Source organism: Crinia signifera, chromosome 12 (genome assembly GCF_055691185.1).
Source record: "Crinia signifera chromosome 12, ASM5569118v1, whole genome shotgun sequence".
NCBI lineage: Eukaryota > Metazoa > Chordata > Amphibia > Anura > Myobatrachidae > Crinia > Crinia signifera.
In genome coordinates this window covers 82,971,469-82,999,024 of record NC_139228.1, presented here as the reverse complement: position 1 = coordinate 82,999,024, position 27,556 = coordinate 82,971,469, and the positions used below count along the sequence as shown (strand labels likewise).

The following is a 27,556-nucleotide window of genomic DNA, read 5'->3' as shown; positions in this document are numbered from 1 at the left end:
TAAAAGATTATAAATTGTTTAATATCATGACAGGAGTGCAATGCTTGCCGGGGAGGTGTCGATTTTAGATGACTCTAGATTCGGATATGAAGGACCGATGTTGTAAAGTGTTTGTACTGTTGCACTGGATCAGGGGCTCATTACGTGGCTACACCTCCTCAGAAGACTCTGCAGGGGTAATAATCCCATCAGCAGCCAGTGTACCCCAAGGAACGATAGTCATGTAAATCAATGTCCTGCTTTCTTCTGTTTCCAGCCAATCCTCTGCCATGCCCTCTGTAATGCCACTTTTCCCATAAGGAGGGTAATCGTAAAATTCCTCTTGTACCATTCTCTGAGACATACAGGACATTGGAAATAAGAAAGGAGTGGAGAAAAGATATTAGATTGCATAATATCTATTAACCATGCAGTTTCTTATACACAGTACCAATCCGTAAGGAGATACACAATTGAATTGAGCCTGTACATTGTTTTTTTTACAGCTATACAGATTTAGGGGGGGGATGTTAAAAGTAATTTTCGATAGTCGTAACTACGACCAATTCGACCGTCGGTATTCCATTCTTCCGACTGTCGGAAACGTTCCGACTGTCAGAATGGCCAAGGATCGACAATCTAATGTCTGTTTCCGCCAATGTAGATTCTAATTTTTTAAAAGTCGGATCTGCATGGGCTTCAATGGGGTGGAAAACAGACGCATTGAATAGATGTGTGCCGGTATTTCTGATTGTCAAAAATATTGGAACACACTTCTAGATCTAAAGCTGGCCATACACTTGAACGACGTGAATATGACCTGATCGTAAGAGAGATCATATGTGCTGTAAAATCACATACAATCTACCTCAGACCGCAGGCAAAGGCGACTGATCACACCTGCAGCATGTATGATCTGTGGAGCCACCTCTCCACTCGGGGGACAGCTCATCGTAACGATATACCTCACGGTGTGCACACAATCGATCGCACCACCTGTCGAAATTGTGTGTTCGGGCCCGGTTATCGTTCTAGTGTATGGCCATATATAAATCGCTGCACTACAGACCAGTGCTCTACACTAGGTGACGTGTAGGGCTACATGAGCACCTCATCTGCTAGGTCACCCACTGAAGGTCGACAAAGAAAAAAGATTGACGTGCCTAATGTTGACACATGCATTAGGTCTACATTGGGAACGTTGACAGTCAAAATGTCGACATGGGTGTTTCACAATTTTGTCCCAATTGTCGACATGGACACTGTATTGGTGCACCACTGTGCTCGCTGCCCTGGGCGCGCTATTCTATTCTCCCAGCACACCCCAGTGGATGACAGGGCATGAAATACCACCTGTTAGCGCATGTCGGCGAAATAAAAACCCCATGTCGACCTTTTGAGTGTCAACCTTCCCAATGTCGGCCTGAAGCATGTGTTGACCTTATGACCCTGTCAACCTTTTGTCTGTGTCGACCTTCAGTGTTGGACCTAATCTATGTAGAATGTTCCTTGTGTCAACCCAACGACCATTTCCCATGCGGCCCCTGAGCAAGTTGTTAGCTTCCCATAATGCCATGCTCAGGGAGGACGTGGCTTCATATGTTCTCACTTCCTGTCTGGGACACTAATGCAGTTACTCAGTTTCTGTGGCTGATTAAAACCCGGTGGAATGCAGTCTTAAGGTGCCCACACACTAGAACGATTTTTTTTTGCCGATTTCCGAAGTTTACCGATAATCAGTCGAAAATCATCCGATTGCGGTCCGATGCACGCTCCCGTGGATGTCCAGGACAGACAAAAGATTTGAAGGCCAATTTATGCGCACATCTTAAGATCATAGATCTTTCTAGTGTGTGGGCACCTTTAAAGTCAGCCAGCCACAGAACCAATGTAATTAATCAGTGCCCAGATTAGAAGGCATAGTAACACAAGCCTATGTCTGAGCAGTAGGAGAACGGCTTGTGAGTAGCTGAATGGACTGGAGTGGGGTACAGCGTTACAGGAAGTATAGCTTTCCGCTCTAAAGGCCCCAATACACTTGTGTCGCTCCTCCGAGGGAAGAAGACATATCCCATGAGCCACCCGGCAGAATCCCGATTGTCAGGATCACATACGAAACACCGTATATGGTCCTTTTGCTGATGATGTATCATATAGGAACCCGGCAAGTGCTCCCAGAGGCTGTCCGATCCGACAGATCTTACGTGTAGCCCTTGCGATCTCCGGCTCCGATCCGCACATCGGATCGGAACCAGAGGCAAAACACATACAATTTGACATTTCACGATCTGTTGGAATCGGGTGAAAAGGGCCCAAATTCTATAAGTGTATGGCCAGCTTTAACTGTGGTGATTCTAGCACATGTCTAGTCTGTATATCAGTGCTGAAATACAGACCAGACCTGTGTTCAAAGCACCACAGCAGAGAGCGACACCCCAGGCAGGGAAGAGGAACTGTACGGGTTTTGGAAGATGCAGGGTGCTGGAATGAACACTACAGCTAATGTGCTAATGCACCAGAAGGTGTCCGGCTCCTGCGTCTTAAGAGGATGCATCTTACCAGTTTGTTTGGAATAGACAATAAGTATGTTGATAACCAGGAGACCATGTCAACAGGCCTATGGCTGCAAAGGTAAAACGCAGCTGAAAGTGGAACTGCCGGTAAAGCAGCAGGTTTACAGTGCTACTATAGTTTTCACGCTAGCCTGTTTTAGCACCGAGCCCCGCCTGATTTTTAAAGGGCAAAACACACCCTGCCCGTTTTGTGGCACCCTGCTAAAACACACCCTGCCCATCCATCCCCACTGCAGGCTTCCGGAGCTCTAGGGAGAGGCCCGAGCCCATGTAGGTGCCAAGCACGCCCCCCAACATAGACTTCACCAGGCACACCGGTGACGTTGGCGGGTGAAACATCATCGGGCGGGCTCACCCACATGTATGACATCAGGCCCACCCACATTTGTGACTTCGGCTGGCCCGCCCCGCCGCATTCAAAGTGCCCCTTGTCCTTCAGCACCCTGCCCTCCTGCGATGCTGGAGGGAACACTACCATGCCTTAGGCGGTGTCTGGATGACCGGATTTAGGACAATACCAGGGTCGACCACCTAGTTAGACGCCTATAATTGTTTGAGGGCATTTCGATACAGTGACGCTAGATCGAATGAAGGAAGACATCCCCTAGTGGTCAACCATGGTATTGATCGATCTGTTAACCCATTTTCCCATAGGCCGCATTTTAACCTCACCTGTATAGCGCCATGAACACCGTCCCGCTGTTCTCCTGCTTATACGTTATGGAGAAACCAGGAACGTATCCAGTTTTTAAAGAGGTAGATTTTAAAAACTGAAAGCACCCATTACTCATGGTGGGAAATTCAGATCATAGATGAAAAATACCTGTTGTAATGCGCATGCTTTTCTACGTTTTTGCTTAGGAAATCCTTGTAGAACACGGCCATGATTTCTGCGTCCAACGTCCTTTTGCGGCCTGTAAAGGAGAAGAGGCTGTTGACAAGCATTGCACCCTCAGCGTGGATTCAGCTTGGCCGTGATATAACAATGGTAAACGATTATCAGTCAGTTTCTTTTTTATATATCATCACTAGTGACCCGCCCAGCAAAGTGACAGAGCTGCTGTGAGCAGGGGGGGGTGTAGGACACATGGGGCATTAGGTCCTCAGTGTCTAGGTTGACAGGCAGTGGGTCAAACGAAAACGGTTGACATGATTTAGGTCGATATGGACTAAAGGTGGAAGCAAGCAAAAGGTCGATATTAAAAAAGGTTGACACAAGTTTTGATTGTTTTGTTGTTGGTGTTTATGTTAACATAAATGTATTGCGTCCCCTCGCATACCATCATATTCTCCCTCTATGCCCACAAGTTGGTAAGAAAACAAACAAAAAAAACCCCCGTCAACCCTTTTCAATGTCGACCAATAGTGGTCAAACTGTTGAGTTTCGACCTTATGACTGCGTGTGTGGGTGCATCCAATGGAAGTCCCTCTGGCGCCTCCTAGTGGTAGGGAGCAGCGTTACACCTTTATGATATAGGATTGTGAATAAATTACAAAGACCTGTCTCACTCCTGTGGAATATCCTCCCCCATACAATAACTTTCTTGTAGCTTCCAGAACCCTCCCTAAACACCCCCACCCATAACTAAAAGAAGTCTTCCTCGTGCCAAAACTCACTCGTATAGAATGTTTTTTATTTTATTCAATATAAAACAAAGGTTTACAAATGTGTACATTTGTTTTGTATTTTAACAAAAGAGACCTACTTTACCCTCCTTCAGCATCATTGTATTAATACATCGGCATATTTATTTAATTATACTGAATCAAGTTGAAATAGTTAAGAAGTCTAAAAAAATAGGGGATTTTGTTGGATTAAAATATCAGGTAATTAAGAGGTTCAATAAGAAATGTGGATCCACACTAACAATGGCATAGATATCAGAAGTGAGGGCTAACTGATTCATGATGCACAGAGGGATATGAATAAAGCCAACAGAACTCAACAAGAACAGCAGAGTCAATTTACTGGGGGGGGGGGTATTCAATCCGGGATTCCGACTGTACGAAAGTTCCGTCCGATTTCAGCGGATCCGACACTAACTCGATAGTCGGAATTCAATGTTCCAACTGTCGAGTGTTGGAAAGTCCATAAATTGTGGGAAACATCCATGGATTGTTGGAAAATGTCCGTGAATTTGTCAATCCGCGGCTGTTTCTGACAAAACACAGTTGAATTTAAAAAGTCAAATGTCGGATCTGACCGCCTTTAATGCTGTCGTTAACGGCAGCATTGAATAGCTAAGTGCCTATATCGGTACAGAATGAATACCCCCTTAAAGCTTATAAAAATGCAAAGAGGCGATGTTGCGCATAGCAACCAATCATATATTGTCTATCATTTTCTAGGATGCAATAGAGCAGGCCTGGCCAACCTATGTCTCTCCAGCTGTTGTGAAACTACCGTTTTCATATAATTGTGACAAAGCATGCTGGGATGTGTAGTTTGACAATGGCTGGGGAGCAACAGGATGTCCAGGCCTGCAAAACTAAAAGGATAGGCAGAATCTGGCTGGTTGCTATGGGCAATTTCACCTCTCAGGGAGAGTGGTCTGCACTAAACACAACAGGACATGGCTGGGAGTATCTCACCCTCGTCATCTCTTAGTCCCAGACCCAATGCTCTGAGTCTTGCAGTCATAAAGTTTTCTTTTTCCTGTGAGGAGAACAGGATACATTACATTCACCACCACGCACTGTCACAATGGGGCTTCCCTTTTCCTACCCAGGATTAGAGAAGTAAGCTATTTTGAGATGCCGGTAAACTAAGAGGCTCCACTGTCAAGAAGCCGCCATTACCAAGCCAAGCCAGCGTTTATATGGGCGCGCCCACCCATGAAACGCAGGGTGTCCACCCGGAACGGCCCCTGCTTGTCAATCAGGCAGTGAGGAGCCCCGGCGAATGAGAATTTTGCAGTCGCTGCGGGGGTCTGCACGTGTGCATATGCACCTATACGATTGTGCAGTCCCCTACCATCGGAGACGGGGACAAATTCACTGCTCAACGAACAGGTCCGAATCAGGCCCCTTAGGGTGGAGCAGACTATAGCTAGTTACATGCTAATTATGTATCCACCCTGGGCTGGCGGCAATCGCTCTAGCGTCCAACATTTGCAAACCTCCCTTGTTTTCCCCTGCGGAGTATAAGGGGAAAATGTAATAGGATGAGAGATTCAGAAAGTGACAGATTTGGTAGAAATCTCCAATTTTTTTTTTAAAGTGGCAATCATTTACACTGCAAAACCAGTTTGATTGATTGATTGAAGTGTAAATGATTGCCGCTTAAAAAAAAAAAAAAAAACACCCCTGGAGATTTCTTACCAAATCTCTCATCCTAATAAATCCCCCCCCCCCCCCCCCCGTTGTCTCCCTCCTCTAGAAGCAGACTACATGCACTATTTCAGTCGATCGGCCGCTTGATTCTAGTTCTGTCAAATACAAAACACCAGGAAAAGCAGAAATACTCATATAATGGTGGACAGTTACCTGAATAAACGATACATTCTGACTTGCCCAAAATCTTTGGTTCCAGTCTTGTGTTTCTTGTCGGAGTTCCCGTAGTCTTCTTCCCAGTGGAGACTCGTCTGCCGGAATAAAGAATTTGATTGGTCGAAGATTGGAATATCTATCCGGAGGACCAATCCAGTCACGTTTGGAGTCCGCTGGAGGGCAGAAGCTGATCGCCTAAAAGCAGAATAAACAGGGAAAACAATTATCCGGGATAATTAGGGAGCGTACCCACAGAAATGGAGAAACAATGATAAATAGATCATAGACAAAACTTTGCATTATGTTGTAACTTTGAGCAGTTCAATAGAAACTAATTAATTAATGCAGCCCCCATCTTCCCTGCGGGATACAGTTGTATTGTCGACAGCACTTAAGCTGCGTACCCACGGTAAGATATAGTGCACAATCTAGCACACTATCTAGCCAGTTTCGAATAGCATGCTAGATAGTGCACTATATCTTACCGTGTGTATGCACTATCCGACGTACGATGCGCGCTCCCGCAGGTCGTATGGGAGGGAGCTGATCGGGTGAACATGCAACCCAATTCTGTCTAGAAAGCATAAGATAGTATAGTGTAGTGTAGCTGTGACGTCAGATCGTATGTGATATCTTATGCACATTGTACGTTGTTTTAAGCACTAATCTTATGCTTTTTAACCACCAGGACTTTTCTGGGGAATTGTATATGATATCTTACGGAACATAAATCGTACCGTGGGTACGCACCTTCAGGTTGACAGTCATTAGGTCGACACCGCTGAGTCAACATGGGACAAGGTAGTCAGGTGTCTAGGTTGACATGGGTGAAGGTCGACAGGTGTCATGGTCGACATGGGACAAGGTTGACATGGTTTAAGGTCGACACAACGTTATGTCGACAGGTCGGAAGGTTGACATGGTTTTTTTTACTGTTTTTTGAGCCGACGTGTGCTGACAGGCGGTATTTCATGCCCTACCATCCACTAGGGCGTGGTGGGAGAATAAAATAGCGAGCATTGCGAGGGGCTGCGGTTGACTTCCAACTGTGTCCATGTCGACTGTGTCGACATTTTGGGGGAAAACCAGGTTAAAAATAACATGTCGACCCTCTGACCTGTCGACCTAATCCGTGCCATCCTAAAACCATGTCGACCTTCACCCATGTTGACCTAGACACCTGTCAACCTAATGACTGTTGTCCTAAGTGCTGTCGACAATGCGATCCACACCCCTTCCCTGCATTATATAGTACATTGCATTAGTGTTATTATATTTATACCCCTATATCTGAATTGCAATGAATGATTAAAGAGTTCTGTACATTTCTTATAAACAGATGATGACCTCATAATCACATAATGTTTGTACGGATTTACCGCTCATTCTAATTGGCTTGAACACTAGTCCAGGTTAGTCTGAGAATTTGCTCCATGTTTTCCATCTCACTGAGTTATGGAGCCGTAAGCTTATAACCTACAGAGGTCTATAGTTGCAGATATTTGTTACAGATTTTCTGCCATCTTCTGGCTAAAATCAGAACTACAACTTGTAAATAACCTGTCTGGAGTTAGCTACAAACTTTGGGCCATGTGTATCAAGCTTAAAAAAAAGTGATAAAATGGAGAGTGATAAACAGCCACCCAATCAGCTCCTAACTGGCAAGTTACAGGCTGGCTTTGAAAAATGACAGGTAGGGGCTCATTTGTTGCTTGTTTATCAATCTCCAAATGATCACTTTGATGCTTGATACATCTGGCCCTCTGGGACTATAATGTAATCATTATGGTGCCCATACAAATATGGGTGGTGTGCTATTTGTACTAGATTGCAGCGTTTCTTGTTCAAAGCGCATGTGATTAGCTAATTAGCATGCAATTCTAACTAGATGCGATGTGATCTAGTACAAATAGTAAGGCCTGCGCATATAGAAGCATGGTGCGATGTGAACTAGAACGTACAAAACGTATGTGACCATCACATAGGCATACCTCCCAACATGACCCTCTCCAGGAGGGACACAATGGGGCAGATGTATCATAGCAGCGCTTATCGCGCCGCTATGATACTTCCTGCTTCGCCTCAATAGCGAGGCGAAGCAGGAAGGGACATCGACAAGATGTATTAACATCTTGTCTGCCGAAGCGGGGGAGCGTTAACTCCCCCCTCCGGCGATGTCCCTTTCTGGAGATAGCGCACCATGCGCTATCTCCTGTCCCCCGGCCGGCCGCACTGGGCATGCGCGGGATCTCGCTGTTCACGCGAGATCCCCAGCGCAGCCCAGACCTAACAGCAGGGACAGCGCTGTCCCTGCTGTTTAGATAGGGCTTCGCCTGCCTGATGCTGGCGAAGCCAAAGCAGGCTTCGTGCGGAACGGTCAGCGATGCTGACCGTTCATACATTCGGCCTGCTATCATTTTGATAGCAGCGCCGATATGGACAGGGGCGCATCTGTCCTTTACCGCATCTCACCTGCTTCATACATGGGGGAGAAGCGGTATCAGTGCACATAACGTGCGCTGATACCCCTTCTCCCCCATAACGACCCTTCATACATCTGCCCCATTGCCCCATACCTCCCAACATGACCCTCTCCGGGAGGGACACAATGCCCCATACCTCCCAACATGACCCTCTCCGGGAGGGACACAATGCCCCATACCTCCCAACATGACCCTCTCCAGGAGGGACACAATGCTCTGTTTCTGGACTTCCCTCTTATTTTTTTTTGCCATTACCTGTGTGGAAACATCTTTCTTACCCATTAACCTGTTTAAAACAGGTGCTGGCAATCATACATTAAGAGGGAAGTCCAGAAACAGATCAAAGTGTCCCTTCTGGAGAGGGTCATGGTGGGAGGTATGGAGCATTGTGTCCCTTCTGGAGAGGGTCATGTTGGGAGGTATGGAGCATTGTGTCCCTTCTGGAGAGGGTCATGTTGGGAGGTATGGAGCATTGTGTCCCTTCTGGAGAGGGTCATGTTGGGAGGTATGCATAGGCAAGGTGTATGGGCACCATCAGAATTATGTGTGTATGCTAACAATACTTTCTGAGCATTTCCACACAGGGCCATTGTACTTTATAGTGCTTCAAATAGGACGTTTACAAGTGAAAAGAACATGTACATTTCTATTATCAAGCTGCTTTCCATAAAAATCTATCATTTATCCCTTTAACACAGTAGTTCCCATCCTCAGTGCTCAAGCACCCCCAACAGTTCACGTTTTCCAGGTCTCCACAAAGAATCACAAGTGAAGTAATTAGCCCCACCTGTGGATCATTTAAAATGTGTCAGTGAATAATGAGTGCACCTGTTCAGTGACCTGGAAAACATGAACTGCTGGGGGTAATTGAGGATGGAGGATGGGAACACCTGCTTAATAGAATATGTATGGACTTAGCACAATTCTTTCAAGGTTTTTTTTTTTTATTATTGCTTTCATCACAATATTATCCTGTTCAGTCCCTATTTGGTTATAATACTGTGCACCCATGGTGAGATTTTGCTTTCGATTTCACCATATAGTCAAAATCGAATCAAAATCGAATGTACATCGTACTGTTTTCACCCAATTCGATCCCGATGCGCGCTCCCATTTAGTTTAGTTTAGTGTTAATCGAACAGTTAAATAGACTGTGCAGACATGACTATATAGTACAGATCTGTATTATATAGTCCAAATCAAATGTGTTGTGCTTGCCATTCGATTCGATCCCAATCGCCAGCAGAATCGCAGTGTGTGAGTACACCTTAAGATACACCTGTTTATACAAGTCTATGGTAACACTGCCATCTGCAGGACTATGAACGCCATAACAGGCTGAAAAAATGTCATAGCCAAAACATTAAAGACCCGATTCTGCACAGTTTGGTTCATTAGGTCTACAAAGGTCACATGGAAAGATGGAAAGGTCGACAGGGTCAAAACGTCGACAGGTAAAATGTAGAAAGGGTCGACACGGCCAAAATGGGTGTTTTGTGCATCAGCAGCCACAAGATTGTTATGTTGCTCTGTCATTCTGACGCACTGGTAACTAGTTGCCAACATGTTCACTGTAATCACAGAAATCATGTCGACATAACCCCATTCTGTCCGCCCCTCTCCTTTAGAATGTACGCACTAACAAGCAGGGCCCTCTTCCCTCATGTACGTTACCTATACGATCACCTTCTCCATACAACAGCATGGCCCCCTTGGTTTCCACCACCCTGCTGCTTATGTGAGTGCTAGGACCGGTGATGCAGAGAGGTTTATTAACCATGTACTTCTCTTGTATTACACGTCACTGCTTTCTGGTGTGCGCATTTGTTTATGTGCTTCGCTGCGGACCCCTCATGGCACCATATCACGGATGATGATCATCACTCTTCAGTAGGATTTATACATTTATAAGAATATTTAAAATGCAAAACAATCACATGTTCAGACCAACCGATAAAACGATCACAAAAGGGACTGTAGCATGAACCACAGGAGCCAACTTTATAAAATGGGTGGAGGCGCTCCTATCTATGGGCCTTATTTTGGTTCATTCTTTCTGACAAAATCCTTCTTAGATGGACAAAACCATGTGCACTGCAGGGGGGGGCAGATGTAACATGTGCAGAGGGAATTAGATTTGGGTGAGTAATTTTGTTTCTGTGCAGGGTAAATACTGACTGCTTTATTTTTACACTGCAATATAGATCTCACTTTGAAGTAAAACCCCACCCAAATCTAATTCTCTCTGCACATGTTACATCTGCCCCACCTGCAGTGCACATGGTTTTGCCCATCTAAGAAGGATTTTGTCAGAAAGAATGAACCAAAATAAGGCCCTATGTGACTCCAAAATGCTACAAAAATACTCATGCCTAGGAAACAGAGAAAGTACACAAGCCCCCCCCCCCCCAGCCCTGGTTCCTATGGCAGAGACTGAACATGGGTGATGCACATATTGGTATATGTCTAGCAGATATGGGTCATGACAGGGGTTAGTGAGACATCTGAAATAGTGTCAACCTTTTCACTGGGGACACGATAGGTCACCGGCACTGCTGGGGACACGATAGGTCACCGGCACTGCTGGGGACACGATAGGTCACCGGCACTGCTGGGGACAGGATAGGTCAATGGCACTACTGGGGACAGGATAGGTCAATGGCACTACTGGGGACAGGATAGGTCAATGGCACTACTGGAGACATGATATGTCAATGGCACTACTGGGGAAAAGATATGTCACTGGCACTACTGGGGAGAAGATATGTCACTGGCACTACTGGGGAAAAGATATGTCACTGGCACTACTGGGGACATGATATATAACTGGCACTACTGGGCACGACATGATATATAACTGTCACTACTGGGCACTACATGATATATAACTGTCACTACTGGGCACTACATGATATGTAACTGGCACTACATGATATGGAACTGGCACTACATGATATGGAACTGGTACTAAGTATGTGCAAAAAAAAAAAGATTGCTTAGCAGTCAAATTAAGCGCCCGAGATTGTACACAAACTTTGTTTCATGCACAAATAAAATATATTTGTGTGTATTTCATGTGTTTAGTGTTTATGCAAGATGCCTCGTTGGAATGTAAAAATATTACAAAATACAGAATAATGCGTTGGTCCCCAGCAATTTGGATGAGGGAAACTAAACCCGTATTGTATATGTAGTAATCCTAATCACATGCACACATACACACCAAGTACTTCTCCAACAATTGACAGGTGTATGTGCCATCTTACACTACCAGCGCAAAGATATGCCCATGTAGGTGCCAGCTACCACTCTCAGTGGTCAGGTATGCCCATGTAGGTGCCAGCTACCACTCTCAGTGGTCAGGTATGCCCATGTAGGTGGCAGATATCCCTCTCAATGGGCTGGTATATCAATGGAGCTGTCGGTGTACACTTCCAGTGGTCAGGTAGGTGCCGGCTTACACTCCCAGGTGAGAGGTATGCCCATGTAGGTGCCAGCTTACCCTCCCAGTGGGCAGGTATGCCGATCTAGGTGGAACCATGGCAGCTTACATTCCCAGTGGTTAGGTAAGCCCAAGTAGGTGCCAGCTTATCCTCCCAGTGGTCAGGTATGCCCATGTAGGTGGCACCATGGCAGCTTACACTCCCAGTGGTCAGGTAAGATCATGTAGGTACCAGCTTATCCTCCCAGTGGTCAGGTATGCCCATGTAGGTGGCACCATGGCAGCTTACACTCCCAGTGGTCAGGAGAGCCCATGTAGGTGCCGGCTTACACCCCAGGTGGGCACAGCAGCAGCAGGGAGAGTGACAGTGTGGAGCTAACTATGACAACACAATAGTATGGAAGAGGGTAAAAGCCGGAAACATAGTAAATGCATTGAAATAGCCGGAAACTATGTAAAGTGTATTAGAAAAAGCTGGAAATCATAGCAAATGCATTCAAAAGGCTGTAAACCATGTAAATTGTATTGGGTATGGAAGTTAGATAGACAGCAAGTAGGTCAACAAGCATTAGGTCAACATGACTGAAGGTCGACATGCAGGAATGTTGACATTATACACAAATGGGGATTTCCAACCACGGGCGCAAAGTGAGTTGTAGTCTCTGAATCTTCCTATGTTCTCCTCAGAGGTTTCTCGACCATATGGGGAAAATTTAGAAGAGAAGATGGTGGTTAGATCTGACCATCCCAAGGACAAATCAAAACTAAGCGCCACTACAGGTCATTTCCTATAATTTCCATTGTAGGAATGTTGACATGACTGAAGGTCATTACCATAGATTGCATATGCATACGCTTTTTCAATACATTTACTATGTTTCTGGCTTTTTCAAATCATTTGCTATGATTTACAGCTATTCTAATACACATTACATGGTGTTTGGCTATTTCAATATATTAACTAGGATTTCCAGCTTTTTCTAATACACTTTACATGGTTTAATGCTTGTATTGACCTAATGACATGTCGACCTGACCCACGTCGACCTTCAGTCCTGTCAACATTCCTGCATGTCGACCTTCAGTCGTGTCGACCTAGTGTTGTCGACCTAATGCTTGTTGACCTACTTGCTGTCTATCCAATGATCCCAACCCAATACAATTTACATGGTGTCCGGCTTTGTCAATACATTTACTATGATTTCCAGCTTTTCCTAGTACATTTTACATAGTTTGCAGCTTTTTCAATGCATTTGCTATAATTTTAGGCTTTTCTAATACACTTTACATGGTTTCCGGCTTTTTCACTGCATTTGCTATGATTTCCGGCTTTTACCCACCCCCCAATAGTAAGTATATACATAAGCTGCAGGACATTGTATACAGCACATACAGCAGCGGCTGCCGTGTATAACACTTATATACATAGAGAGCAGTGACGTCACCTTGGCCGGGCCCGGTGCTCGGTCGGTGTGCAGGCAGCGGAGGAGGAGGGCGGGTTGGCAGCGGGGCACGGTCACCCGGACGCAGGACGCCGCCATCTTTCCTCCTCCCCACCACCCCTTGCTAAAAATGGCGACACTTTACGGAGCTTTACGGCAGAACGTCAGCTCCGGTGTCGCCATGGTAACGCAGTACTGCGTGCGTAGACTGCCGCCCGCCTAGCGAGACAGCCGGGCCACCATGGTGACCCGCCACCGACCCGGGACCCGCTGAGTGGGCTCTCGGGGAGCCTGAGGAGGGGCGTGGCCGAATCCGCACACTGGCAGGTGACCCCCTCTGGGGTGAGAGGTTAGTGACCCGACACCATCATCGCCACGTCCAGTGCTCCCTCCCTGCGGATGTAGCGGGCACAGGCAGGGGTCACCCGGGTAACTGGAGGCAGGGGCTGTATAGAGGCCTCCCCGCACACCCGAGAGGGCTAAAGTGTCCCAGCAGTGATGGCAGGCATGCCCCCATTACCCCCCCTGGGCAGGGGGCTGGGGCAACATGTGCCCAATGGTTACCACAGTACTCCTCCATTCCTGCCACTACTACCACACCGTGGGCAGCATTGTGTTCCCGTGGCCTGCCCCATGGTATTCTCACCCACCCTCCTGCAACATGGAATTCTCACCCACCATCCTGCAACATGGTGTTCTCACCCTCCCTCCTGCAACATGGTGTTCTCACCCACCATCCTGCAACATGGTATTCTCACCCACCCTCCTGCCCCATGGTATTCTCACCCTCCCTCCTGCAACATGGGATTCTGACCCACCCTCCTGTCCCATGGTGTTCTCACCCACCATCCTGCAACATGGTGTTCTCACACACCATCCTGCAACACAGCGTTTCTTCCAGCTACATGGCGTTCTCCACCCTCCTGCAACACTGCGTTTCTTCCAGCTACATGGCGTTCTCCACCCTCCTGCGACATGCATACCCTCCAACGTGACCCTCTCCATTAGGTACAAAATGATCTGGTCCTGGACTTACCTCTTAATTTATGATTGCCGTCACCTGTGTTGAACTAGTTAATTTATAAGAAAGGTGTGTGTCAACACAGGTGATGGCAATTATATAAGTCAGAGGGAAGCCCTGGAACAGAGCATTTTGTACCTAATGGAATGGGTCATGTTGGAGGGTATGCAACATGGGGTCCGTCCCCCCACCACCACAACCATGACAGGGCATTCTCCCCCCCCCCAACCTCCTGCGACAGGGCAGTCCCCCCCCCCCCCCCCCCCCCCCCCCCAACCTCCTGCGACAGGGCATTCCCCCCCTCTCCCCTCTCCCAACCTCCTGCGACATGGCATCCCATCAGGGGTTGGGGGATCCCTACCTGCATCCACATTGTACTCTCCCCCACCCCCTGCCAACATGGCATCCCATCCCAACACTTTTATGTCACTGGACTACATGTCATTCCCCCCGTGTGATGCGCTTTTCCCCCAATAGTGAGGCATGTTGATACATCTGCCTTTGCTGTGCTACTTGACTGCTGTATGAGAACCAGTTTAGCAAGTGGCCGCAGCGTTCTCCAGTGACTGGCTTTACTAGAGTAAATAATTTAGCAGAGGTACAGTATACAATTGTCTATTGCACAATACTGAGCGAGTAACCTCTGGACAACTGCTTCTAGTACTTTTCAAGTCCACTCAGTCTTACGACCAAAGCTTAATCTCCCTACTTGTGTGACTGTCATGACTACATGTCGCATTGCAAATCTGGTCAATGGCAGGCGCCGGTTTCACACAACTTCCTTAAAATAATTTTCTTTATTCACTCCACCCTTCTCTCACCTCACCCAACGAGCAAGCTGAATTTCTGCTACCTGCAATCCATAGTTCTATTATACAGTACACTGCGGCTAGAACACCACCAGGTGCTGTGAACGATGTAGGGAACACACACAGGAAGTAGCTGCTGCAGGGTGCATCCGAGCCAAGCATACAGGCAGTACTTGTTGCAAGTTCCCCAATCATTTCGGGAGCACTCACGGGAGGTTACCCAAACCATTCAGTGCAGGTAGGTACAGGGTGAAATCTTTACGTGTGGTTATTGGTTTAGATTTTAAACTATTTATATTTTTATTTTGTGAAAGTGTTAACGCCGTTCAACACATTCCATTGCTAGTACTGTCATGTTGGATATGTGCAGAGCCGATCTCCACCCTAATCCCCATATAGGACACTGCTGTATGTGTTATGTCTGTTGATATATCTTCACTTTTTAGGTGCAACCCAGCCTAGAAATGAAGATGCTTCTACGTAAGAGATGGTTCTGTCCATGGGTAGCTGTGAACCCGGGGGATGGGCATTGGTCTAATTTCACCTTCAGATCTTTTCATTATTTACAAACTAGTAGGAAGTAAAATGTAGTACACCAGTAAGAACTTGAGGATATACATAAAAAGAATGAAACGGGTCCGTGACAGTTATGTAATATCAAATAAATTGGGAATACATTGACATTTGATTGTGTATCAAGGTTGGTTATTCCATCTCGGTCATCTGTTTGGTGGCAGAGTTATTTAAATGATTATATTCTTAGCTGATTGCACAGCAGCTTCTGTTTTTAATATACAGTAAAGTAAATGACTGTGAACAAACACACACCTGTAGTTACACAGGGAAGGAGTCGGGCAGCTGGAACGCAAGAACAAATAATTCCAGCAATGAACAGCTGCACTAGTGGAGATTAAATAGGGTGCCCTAGCTGCTCACTGGTAACTCCGGTAAGGTGGAAAAGAGTGATTGGGTGATCAATAATCAGCTGACATAACAAAGATGGCAGTCCTGGGTCCAAGGAAGGCGGCAAAGACCATAGAAGTTAGTCAAATACAGCATGAGTAGATTTACTGTAATGTCCTGCGGGAGTACCTCAGAAAGTAAAATGGCAGTCCTGGGTCGGGTAGGAAGGTCTGGAAGTTTGATGTAATACACCTTCAAAACACCAAAACAAAAAAATGTCATGACCTAGTTTGAATATATGGTTATTTTGGTCTGGGGATGATTATGTTTTAATTACATTTTCTTATATAGCGCAGCAGATTCCGTTACAGCGTCTTATATAGCGCAGCAGATTCCGTTACAGTGTCTTATATAGCGCAGCAGATTCCGTTACAGTGTCTTATATAGCGCAGCAGATTCCGTTACAGTCTCTTATATAGCGCAGCAGATTCCGTTACAGTGTCTTATATAGCGCAGCAGATTCCGTTAGTGTCTTATATAACGCAGCAGATTCCGTTACAGCGTCTTATATAGCGCAGCAGATTCCGTTACAGTGTCTTATATAGCGCAGCAGATTCCGTTACAGCGTCTTATATAGCGCAGCAGATTCCGTTACAGCGTCTTATATAGCGCAGCAGATTCCGTTACAGCGTCTTATATAGCGCAGCAGATTCCGTTACAGCGTCTTATATAGCGCAGCAGATTCCGTTACATTGTCTTATATAGTGCAGCAGATTCCGTTACAGCGTCTTATATAGCGCAGCAGATTCCGTTACAGCGTCTTATATAGCGCAGCAGATTCCGTTACAGCGTCTTATATAGCGCAGCAGATTCCGTTACAGCGTCTTATATAGCGCAGCAGATTCCGTTACAGCGTCTTATATAGCGCAGCAGATTCCGTTACAGCGTCTTATATAGCGCAGCAGATTCCGTTACAGCGTCTTATATAGCGCAGCAGATTCCGTTACAGCGTCTTATATAGCGCAGCAGATTCCGTTACAGCGTCTTATATAGCGCAGCAGATTCCGTTACAGCGTCTTATATAGCGCAGCAGATTCCGTTACATTGTCTTATATAGTGCAGCAGATTCCGTTACAGCGTCTTATATAGCGCAGCAGATTCCGTTACAGCGTCTTATATAGCGCAGCAGATTCCGTTACAGCGTCTTATATAGCGCAGCAGATTCCGTTACAGCGTCTTATATAGCGCAGCAGATTCCGTTACATTGTCTTATATAGTGCAGCAGATTCCGTTACAGCGTCTTATATAGCGCAGCAGATACCGTTACAGCGTCTTATATAGCGCAGCAGATTCCGTTACAGCGTCTTATATAGCGCAGCAGATTCCGTTACAGCGTCTTATATAGCGCAGCAGATTCCGTTACATTGTCTTATATAGTGCAGCAGATTCCGTTACAGCGTCTTATATAGCGCAGCAGATACCGTTACAGCGTCTTATATAGCGCAGCAGATTCCGTTACAGTGTCTTATATAGCGCAGCAGATTCCGTTACAGTGTCTTATATAGCGCAGCAGATTCCGTTACAGCGTCTTATATAGCGCAGCAGATTCCGTTACAGCGTCTTATATAGCGCAGCAGATTCCGTTACAGCGTCTTATATAGCGCAGCAGATTCCGTTACAGCGTCTTATATAGCGCAGCAGATTCCGTTACATTGTCTTATATAGTGCAGCAGATTCCGTTACAGCGTCTTATATAGCGCAGCAGATACCGTTACAGCGTCTTATATAGCGCAGCAGATTCCGTTACAGCGTCTTATATAGCGCAGCAGATTCCGTTACAGGGTCTTATATAGCGCAGCAGATTCCGTTACAGGGTCTTATATAGCGCAGCAGATTCCGTTACAGTTTCTTATATAGCGCAGCAGATTCCGTTACAGCGTCTTATATAGCGCAGCAGATTCCGTTACAGCGTCTTATATAGCGCAGCAGATTCCGTTACCGTGTCTTATATAGCGCAGTAGATTCCGTTACAGCGTCTTATATAGCGCAGTAGATTCCGTTACAGCGTCTTATATAGCGCAGCAGATTCCGTTACAGTTTCTTATATAGTGCAGCAGATTCCGTTGCACTGTACAATTTGAAACAACAGTGATTAAACAAACTGGGTAGAAACAAATTGACATAGAGGTAGGAGGGCCCTGCTCGCAAGCTTACAATCATAGGGATAATGATGTGAATGTTCAAATATACTCTGTAAAGCGCTGCAGAATATGTGTGCGCTATATAAGAAACTGGTAATAAATAAATAATAGGAGGGATACAGAAGAATAGAATTCCATAGCATGGCAGTCCCACCAGATTACAAGACAGTCCTGATACATTTAGATATGAATGCTACTGGAGGTTGTGTGGGTGTTCCTGAATATGATAGGTTTGCCTGAAGAGGTGAGTTTTCAGGGAACGTTTGGAGGCTAGAGGAGAGTCTTAATGTGCGTGGAAGGGCATTCCATAAGGTGGGTGCTGCCTGACAAAAATCCTGCAAGTGTAAGTGGGAGCGAGTAATGAGTGTGGATGAGAGACGCGGATCTTGTGCAGAGCGGAGAGGTCGGGTGACGAGAGGCGCAGATCTTGTGCAGAGCGGAGAGGTCGGGTGACGAGAGACGCAGATCTTGTGCAGAGCAGAGAGGTCGGGTGATGAGAGGTGCAGATCTTGTGCAGAGCGGAGAGGTCGGGTGACGAGAGGCGCAGATGTTGTGCAGAGCGGAGAGGTCGGGTGACGAGAGGCGCAGATGTTGTGCAGAGCGGAGAGGTCGGGTGACGAGAGGCGCAGATGTTGTGCAGAGCGGGGAGGTCGGGTGACGAGAGGCGCAGATCTTGTGCAGAGCTGAGAGGTCGGGTGACGAGAGACGCAGATGTTGTGCAGAGCGGAGAGGTCGGGTGATGAGAGGCGCAGATCTTGTGCAGAGCGGAGAGGTCAGGTGGGAATATATATTGTGAGATAAGAGATATAAGTCGGTGTAGTCAGAGTGATGGCTTTGTATGTAATCGTATCTGATGAAACGTCACTTGTGAAATGCGGTGCCGTAGCCTTGTATTTGGGCCTTGCTTTTAATAGTGTTAGAAGAACATTCTTCTATACTTTGTTATTCCAAGCGACTGCATACAAAAAGCAGCATCAGACTTAGATTAGTCGATTATCGGCCTTAGAATGGCTGCCGTAACTAAGACGCCAGCGTAAATCATACAAGGACGCAGTCCTTTGCTTTTACACGCCTATGAAATGTCTGCTTTGTTTTTATCCGGCCCCCCTCCCACACTTTTTACTGGCCGCAATTGATCGCTGTCAGTCAAACTGCGCTGCCGTCCTCCCTACAAGCGACAGCGCAGAGGCATCAGGAGATACATTGGCCGCACAACTCAGATGCATGCTCACTAATAAGAACATCGACCAACTATGTAAACATCGGAATAGCGTACATTTCTGCATTGGGCCCCTAGGTCTACCCAGCACTCGTATTACTACATTTATCAGCAGAATAGGAGCTCTTGTCTTGCAGAAACAGCTGTTACTAGCAATGTGTTCCAAGCTGCAGGTAATCCCGTATTACTGCAGCGTGATCTCTGCAGTATTATTCTGTGCCCTTGCCAAAGCAGACCCTGCAGCTGCTCCGTGTTGCCTTAGCATTTGGCACTGTGGCAATTGTGTGATAGATAAATAACTGGTAATATGAATACATGTGTAGTGCAAACCCAGCTATACACAGGCATTATGCACAGTGACAATAGCAAAAATTGCTGGGCTGAAAAACACTCATTGCATACACACTAGCCGATTTTTCGCCCATCCAAGCATTTTTCGTGGAAAGCCGTTCACCCTGTCACTTATCTGCTGGTAATACCAGCAGGTCGTCGGCAGCCGATGATGATGAGGGAGCGCGCATCAGCACTCATCGCCGGGCTGTACAGACTTAGTGTTCATTCTAGCACCCGCAATCTTTGAAAACCCATGCAGTTCCCCTTCACTGCCTGGGGTGTCGCTGTCTGCTGTAGTGGTTGTATCACAGTGTGGTCTGTATATCGGCATTGATATGCAAACCAGACCTGTGCTACAAGCGCCACAGCAGACAGTGACACCCCAGGCAGGGAACAGGAACTGCAGGGGTTTTCAAAGATAGCGGGTGCTAGAATGAACACTACACACCAGGTAGCTTTTGAGCTGAAAGCAGCTCAAAACGGCAAAACTGAGCTGCTTTCAACTCAAAATCTCCCAGTGTGTATGGGCCTTTACTGTGACAACATCAGCTATTCTCCTGTATGCACTACCAAGGTAGAAAAATGGGTACTGTCGGGGGGTGTGGTGTCAAGCTGCCACTTGGGAGGGGATGGTCGGTCCCACAACAATAAACACAACCATAAAAAAAGAACATAATGGCGCTGATAACCAATGAATGATCATAGAATTTAATCAAATAAAGCTAAACATAATAAATATAGTATTAAAAAAGGGGAAAATGACAGTGCTATAAGCGAAGTGGACCTGCGACCAAATGGAAAGAAAGTCACTGATGGTGTCCCGCTCCAATTATGCCGCCATTGATGGGTTATATTTGACACAACTAGATGTATAAGGTACTAGCTCAGATTTTGTTCCCACAAATAGTTACCAGGTCGCTAGAGGAATTGGTCCCGTCCAGATAGCAATGCAGCAATGATCCTCATAGTGGCCCTTATTCAGATCTGATCGCAGTACAAATTTGTTTGGAAAATGGGCAAAACCATGTGCACTGCAGGTGGGGCAGATGTAACATGTGCAGAGAGAGTTACATTTGGGTGGGTTGTGTTGAAATTGAAATCTAAATTGCAGTGCAGCCAGTATTTACCCTGCACAGAAACAAAATAGCTCACACAAATCTAACTCTCTGCTCTGTTACATCTGCCCCACCTTGGTTTTGCCCATTTTCCAAACAAATTTGTACTGCGATCAGATCTGAATAAAGGCCAGAGTGCAGTACAGATGGTGCTGTAGTCTGGCATAATGGTATTCCAATAAAGCAAGGTGGTTCGTGGCAGGCTGGTTCGGGTACGTGGTGACAAAAGGACACATCGGCTATCTGGCAGGGCATACGCGCTGGGCAATATGAGCGATATCGCTCATTTTATCGACTAGTGTTTATGGGGCTTTAGACATACTGGGCGATTTTCAGCTGAAAGACACTCAAAACAGCAAGTGCGCTCTCCCACATCATTGCCGGGAAAGCCGTTCATCTGCTGGTATTACCAGTAGATGAGCAGCTTTGTGGATGGCTATGCCAAGCCATCTGCCCCCCCACTGACAGCAGCGGGAAAGTGGTTCAGTGTGTATGCACTGAGCGGCATTCCCCCCGGTGATGTTATCGGTGGGCATAATCGCCCAGTGTGTATGGACCTTAAATTCACTAATATGGATTGAGATCATTAATCTATGAGCAGTACTTTATTAATATCCATCATCTTTTATAGACCACATCAGTTCTTACCAAGAATTGACAAGAGAACGTCTCTCCCTAGCATAGATGTCTTCTCCTTTTATTAATTTTCAAGGTCAATGGCTTTTCATTCTCTGCACAATATTGATAAAGAGAAACCTGGAGGCAGCTTAACTAACCATTGGGTTGTCAAAGCCGCTGATGGTAATAAATGCGACATTAGCACTACATTGATGGGTTCTCTGTTCACGAGTATTATGTGCTCATAAAGTTGTCCACACCTTTAACCATAATATGCAATGCCTTTTGCTAAATGTTGAAAGTTAAATGTCAGCGAGTCTGCCTGATGTTTTAAAGGGGCAATCATTTAAAAAGGCAAAACCAGGCGGACTCATCGGTGCCTGCATCTCTCGTTCTGTTACATTTACCCGTCCAGACATGGACATTTTTATACCTGATGATATGTTTTCTCCAGACGTGATAATGTTACATTTATTTTTTTTCTTTTCAGGTAACATTATAAAGGAAGGTCTTCACGGGTATGGATATGGGTAACCAACATCCTTCAATCACAGCCATTCAAGAGATCCAACGGAAAGTCAAAGACCTTGAGCAGAATGTGGCCATCTTCAGTGGCTTGCCGAGTGACCCAGAGTACAAAAAGCTGGAGAAATATCTGACTAAACAGCTCTTTGAAATTGAGTCCATTGACACAGAAGGGAAGGGGAATGTTCAGCAGGCCCAGAAGAGGGCCATTGAGGAGGTCAGGAAGCTGCTAAAGGAATTGGAGCAGACGGCAAACCATCCCCGCAGGCTTGAGATCGAGAAGATCTTTAAGGAGGTACAGAGTCTGGTAGCTCAGCAGATAGCCCCTTTGTATGGAGGGAGAGGATGTATCACAGAGGAGTTTGAGGAAGGGATTCAAAACAATATCATGCGACTCACACAGGTCAAAACAGAGGGAAAGGCCTCGCTAAGGAAAGCAAGGTATCGAACATTGACTAAAGTTCTTGCCATACAAGAAATACTAGAAAAGTGTTCAAAACAGGTCCTTGCCCTCCCCCTTTCCACCGAAGCACATCCATCCATCTCCAAAATCAATTTAATTATGTGTGAAGTGAACAAGGCCAGAGGGAGTCTTATAACCCTTCTGGCCGGTGTAAATGATTGTGAAACCTACAGACACTTATCCTGCATTCTGTCTGGGCTTATTGCCGACCTCGATGCTCTAGACGTATCCGGCCACGCAGACGTACGGAACTATAGGAAAGAGGTAGTGGAAGAAATAAACAGCTTGTTCATATATTTAGATCTTGAGGAGGAAGCCCGATTCACCAGTGCTTACGATCTGGCCAAGAATCAGTCCATCATAAAGATAGAAGGGATTTGCAAGAGGCTGGCAGAAATAAAAGCAAGTGTTTTGGAGAGGTTGCAGAATGTGTCTGAGATTCACGTGGGGACCAAGTCGGAGCTACAGGGTCTCATCGCCCAGCTAGACGAAGTGAGCGTCGAGAGAAATCCTTGTATTCGCGAAGCTAGAAGAAGGGCAGTGGTGGAAGTCCAGACTGTCATTACCTACATTGACTTGAAGGAAGCTCTTGAAAGGAGAATCAGCGTGGCTGAGCAGGTCGGTGCAGATCATCCATCGCACATCGCTGTGTGGAAGGTTCTCGGGAGTCTGTCTGAGCTTCAGAAAGAAGTCCTCTCCTTCGATGGTAACCGAGCAGACAAAAATTACATACTATTGGAAGAACTCATCACCAAGCAACTACTCGCTCTAGACGCCATTGATTCCCAAGGCGATGAACGCTCAAAAGTCGCAAGAAAACAAGCCGTAAAGTTGGCCAACAATATCCTAAGTTATCTAGATATGAAAACAGATGAGTGGGAATATTAGGTCTTTCTGTAGCTAAGCTTGCACTTAATGATTGTAGGAATAAACATATTGTGTGGTTATTATCTAGCGTGATTAACACTTCTGACCAATCTGGAAACATACATCTCTCATTCACTTTTTCTTCCTTTTTACATACAAGGGGGTGGGCCAACAGGTCCTGGAGATCTACGAACGGTTCATGTTTTTCGAAACCACCTGCGTATCTGTAGAATGTGTCAGTTAGGAACGAAAACAACATATGTTTGAAAATGTGACCTTTAGTAATGACTACACCTGTGCCCCAGCTGGTGGTCCAGAAAACGTGAACTGTTGGTAGACCTCGAGGACCGGTTTGGCCACCCCTGTTCTAAATCGTTTTCAAAGATTCATTCCTAATGTAGTCATTTGAATACAACGCATAAACCTGTTCAAATATAGATAGCGTTTGGTTATAAGCAAAGTTAATGGGACGTTTCTTAACATTTCATAGTAAACAAAAAAAAACATAGTATTATCAATCAGTTGCACTAGATTGATCAGAGTTTATATCTGGTTGCTTTGAGTTGTACTTTTTTTTTATACTTCATTTTATTAGTGGGGACCTGTGCATTAGACATTAAACATATCTGAAAACACAGTATATAGGTAATCCATTACCATGAATCATTATATAGGCAAATGTTGCATATCACTTCAGAGAATGGTTAAACATTCATATCAAACTAAATTCATTCATATTGATTTAAACCTAAGTACAGATAAACTGCTAAGAGCCACTGCAGCGCATAGTACAGTAGTGGCGGTGTCTTTGTATTAATTACAAATTGCACAAATACTGGGTGACTTCTATCCAATAAAAACTGGTAATCAGGAAATATTGTTGTAACTGACAGCAACCAACCAATGTTATGGTCATTTATTGCTTAGACAATGAAAGTAATTATGATTGGTCGCACTGTGCTAAAGACACCGTTCTACTGTGCTTCAGGTTTTATAAATGTCCCCAGTTGTATCCCATGTCTAAGCCCTTAATGATTTAACAGAGTTACTTATTAGCTCAATGTGTGTTGTAGAACATCCTACAACCTTGTCGTCTCTGTTTTGGCATCACACCCAGAATGTATAATGGGTACAGTTCACTACTGCATATGTTGTATGGGTGGATGGATGTATACTCGCTAAGCAGACCGGGGTAAATTACCACAGCCAATTGACCACCCCTATCTTTCTCCCTGGAGCTATTCAATTAGCCGTGAAGTTGGCACTCATCAGGGATTGTTTTTACCCAAAAATATTTTTTTACGAGGAAAGCATTTTTTTTTGTTTCAGAGAAACATTACATTTTTTTTCCCCATGAACAATTATCAGAGCTAATTGATTTTTCCCCATAGCATTGAATGCCTGTAATGTGCATCATGAATTTAGGTTATCATGTGGGTTTTTCACATAAATGGGGCTTATTCAATTACCCGCAATTGTCCCATGGTGTAATGTCACATACTCATCTTTATTTGTTCTTATTACCACTTTTCCCCCCCAAAAAATACACTGTAAAATGTATTCACTCATGTACCATCTGCACAGCGATGAACGGACTGGTAACACTGCCTATATGCTGTACCGTGGTGCTTAATGCATCCATGCAGGTTTGGTTAATAAAGACATAATGTCCATGACTCTAGTTTACTGTTGATTGTACTATAAGCTCAAATTCATTTCATAAAACATTGTGTTGGGGGGGGGGGGGGGGGGGGGATCCAATGCAGCCCATGTTCCCAACTAATCCAGTAGAGCAGCCAGACTTAGATCATTTTTTCCTGCCACTTCTGTGAAGAGCAAAATAAATGTAGCAATGTTACATGCCTTAAGGTGCCCACACACTGCCTGTGATGTCTCGCAGCAGTGTACGGACACTCTGCAAGCCGCCGGGACCTTCCCGCTGGCAGGAACGCATGCGATCCGTTGTGATGGATCGCATGCGTCCCTGCTTCCCGCCCCAGAACGGGTCGGGTCCGATGCTCACGGGGCCGCGCATCGGACCCGACTGCATGTCAGGGAGAGGCAATTTGGTAAAATTTAACGGGCCGATTGGTTGCAATCGGCCAAAATTCGCCTCAGTGTATGGGCACCTTAACAATGCTATCGACTGACCAGTACCGAGGCACTGTGCTGTTGTTGCATTGTGTTGAGATGAATCCCGCTGAATTCAGTACAAAGAAGAATGAAAATGTGTATACAAATACAGTAATTCCATTTGATTTGACAATGTCAAAACCGAACATCCTGGTCCTGCCTTGGAGACTGGGCAGTGATGGATTACAATGGACCCAAGTAGTGTTATTCCTTGTGATGGCTCCAGCCTCATTCAAAATTATAGATAGATATATATATATCTTTTGCATTTTGCACCAGTACACCCCCCAAGCTGCGCCACACAGCCAGCTGCTGGCCCAGGAATATCATAACAAAGATGCATGATAAGTCTTTGAAGGGATAACAGTTGCTCCAGAAATGACCTGTATCTCGATTAAATGTCACACAAAAGCCTTGTGTACTGTATGTCACATGACTCAATGTAAAAGTGGTCTGTGTTCACCGTTGTGACTTTGCAGGAAATGTATCTATACAGCATCTGTGGCAATGTACTGCAGGGTGCAGTGGAAAAGGAACGTTTAAAAGACTTATTTTGTTCTAGCTTAACATTAGCTAACAATATTGCTTGCTTCATTAATGTGAGGCTGATTTTGTTAAGTTTGATTGTAACTTTTTGAAGCTCTTACCGAAGCTAACGTCTATGTTACTTTTTCATGCATTTAAAGCCGGTATTTCTTTGATGAATTTTGTTTGGGATATTTTCGTTGTTGTTGCAGATGTTAAATAAAATATTTGCTGTTGTATTGACTGCTTTTACAGCTATTTCTCCAGCAACCGATTGATTTGTGCTATTCCGATGTATAAGCTTGCTGGCCTGTTTGAATCCGTCATTCACACTCAGCGTAGATAGCGTTTTTTCAACCAATCAACTCACTAGAAACCAGTAACCTCATTTAAATGATGTGATGTCACTGGATTGTTGGCCGTACTCTCCTAAATCTTGATTTAAGCCACATAGGGGGGTATTCAATTTAGCCCTAGCTAGAAAAATTGGACTATTTCGACCCTATTGTATTGTATTCAATTGTGGACATGACAAAAACATTACCTGTTTTTTAAGTAATTTTTCAGCCATACCTTTTTTGTGGGGCAACAAAAAAATTACAAAAAACAGCTTGCAATTTTGCCCGAAAAATAGGCAAAAGCATGTAGATCGGTGCCTAATTTGCCAATCCACATGTTTTTTTTTGCCAGTGCCCCAATTTTTGTCTCTGCTGAGTGTAGATGGGAGGTACATTAAGGTTACTGAACTAGATTTGATGTGTTATTAAAAAAAAAAAAAGTGGTTGAACTGTACCTATCGATGAATGTCAAATCAGCTCTGTTTGCTCAAACTTGCTTGGATCAATAAACTGCCCAGTTAACTTCTGTTTTTTTCTTTGCTTCCAATTATATATTGCACAATAGAGGGCACATAGACATACTATAGTCCTGGTTTTAATATTTGTGTATACAGGCTGAGGGGGAAATTTACAATGAAACCCGATTCCTGGGATCGCCCGAAAATATGAAGGGAAAATACAGCAAATTTACAAAGCTGCCCTATTCTCCGGATTCGTATTTTCCGATTTGTTCGTATTTGGCTGCCGAGTTTTTTGGCTGCAAAATATGGAAGAGGCTGAAGCATCACATGGATCAGTTTTGGAAACCAGCATCGGGCTCAAACAGCCAGCGGTGTCATGCCACAGCCAGGGTACACTTTTTACAGACGGTCTCTGGCCAAAGCTGGTCAGCTGGTTCCCTATGGGAGTGGGGACCCCTCAATAAAGGGGAAGCAAATATACCTGGAAAATGATGAGTATGTTTCAGTCGTATTTTCTGCTGAATTACCAGCCGAATTCAGCAGTACGAATGATAGTAAATTTTCCCATCAGATAGAACTCTATGGCAGAGTTCTATCGATTTTGTATATTCATTCGT

The 27,556-nt window shown here is 45.2% G+C and overlaps 2 protein-coding genes across 3 annotated transcripts; one reads left to right on the top strand and one right to left on the bottom strand.

Moving 5' to 3' along the window:
* On the bottom strand, nucleotides 1–13,680 carry COA8 (cytochrome c oxidase assembly factor 8). Its single transcript, XM_083166999.1, has 5 exons — nucleotides 13,412–13,680; nucleotides 6,039–6,236; nucleotides 5,145–5,208; nucleotides 3,376–3,466; nucleotides 1–334 (listed from the first exon to the last, which is right to left on the bottom strand). The coding sequence occupies exons 1-5, from the start codon at nucleotides 13,505–13,507 to the stop codon at nucleotides 229–231; spliced, it is 555 nt and encodes a 184-aa protein (XP_083023125.1). The 5' UTR covers nucleotides 13,508–13,680; the 3' UTR covers nucleotides 1–228.
* Nucleotides 13,438–27,000, top strand: BAG5 (BAG cochaperone 5). 2 transcript variants are annotated; one of them, XM_083166997.1, is made up of 2 exons: nucleotides 13,438–13,757; nucleotides 22,118–27,000. In XM_083166997.1, the coding sequence occupies exon 2, from the start codon at nucleotides 22,148–22,150 to the stop codon at nucleotides 23,501–23,503; it is 1,356 nt and encodes a 451-aa protein (XP_083023123.1). In that variant the 5' UTR covers nucleotides 13,438–13,757; nucleotides 22,118–22,147; the 3' UTR covers nucleotides 23,504–27,000. The 2 variants fall into 2 exon arrangements, with proteins under 2 accessions (XP_083023123.1, XP_083023124.1); XM_083166998.1 differs by lacking the exon at nucleotides 13,438–13,757 and adding an exon at nucleotides 14,815–15,476.
* The last annotated feature ends 556 nt before the right edge of the window (nucleotides 27,001–27,556 follow it).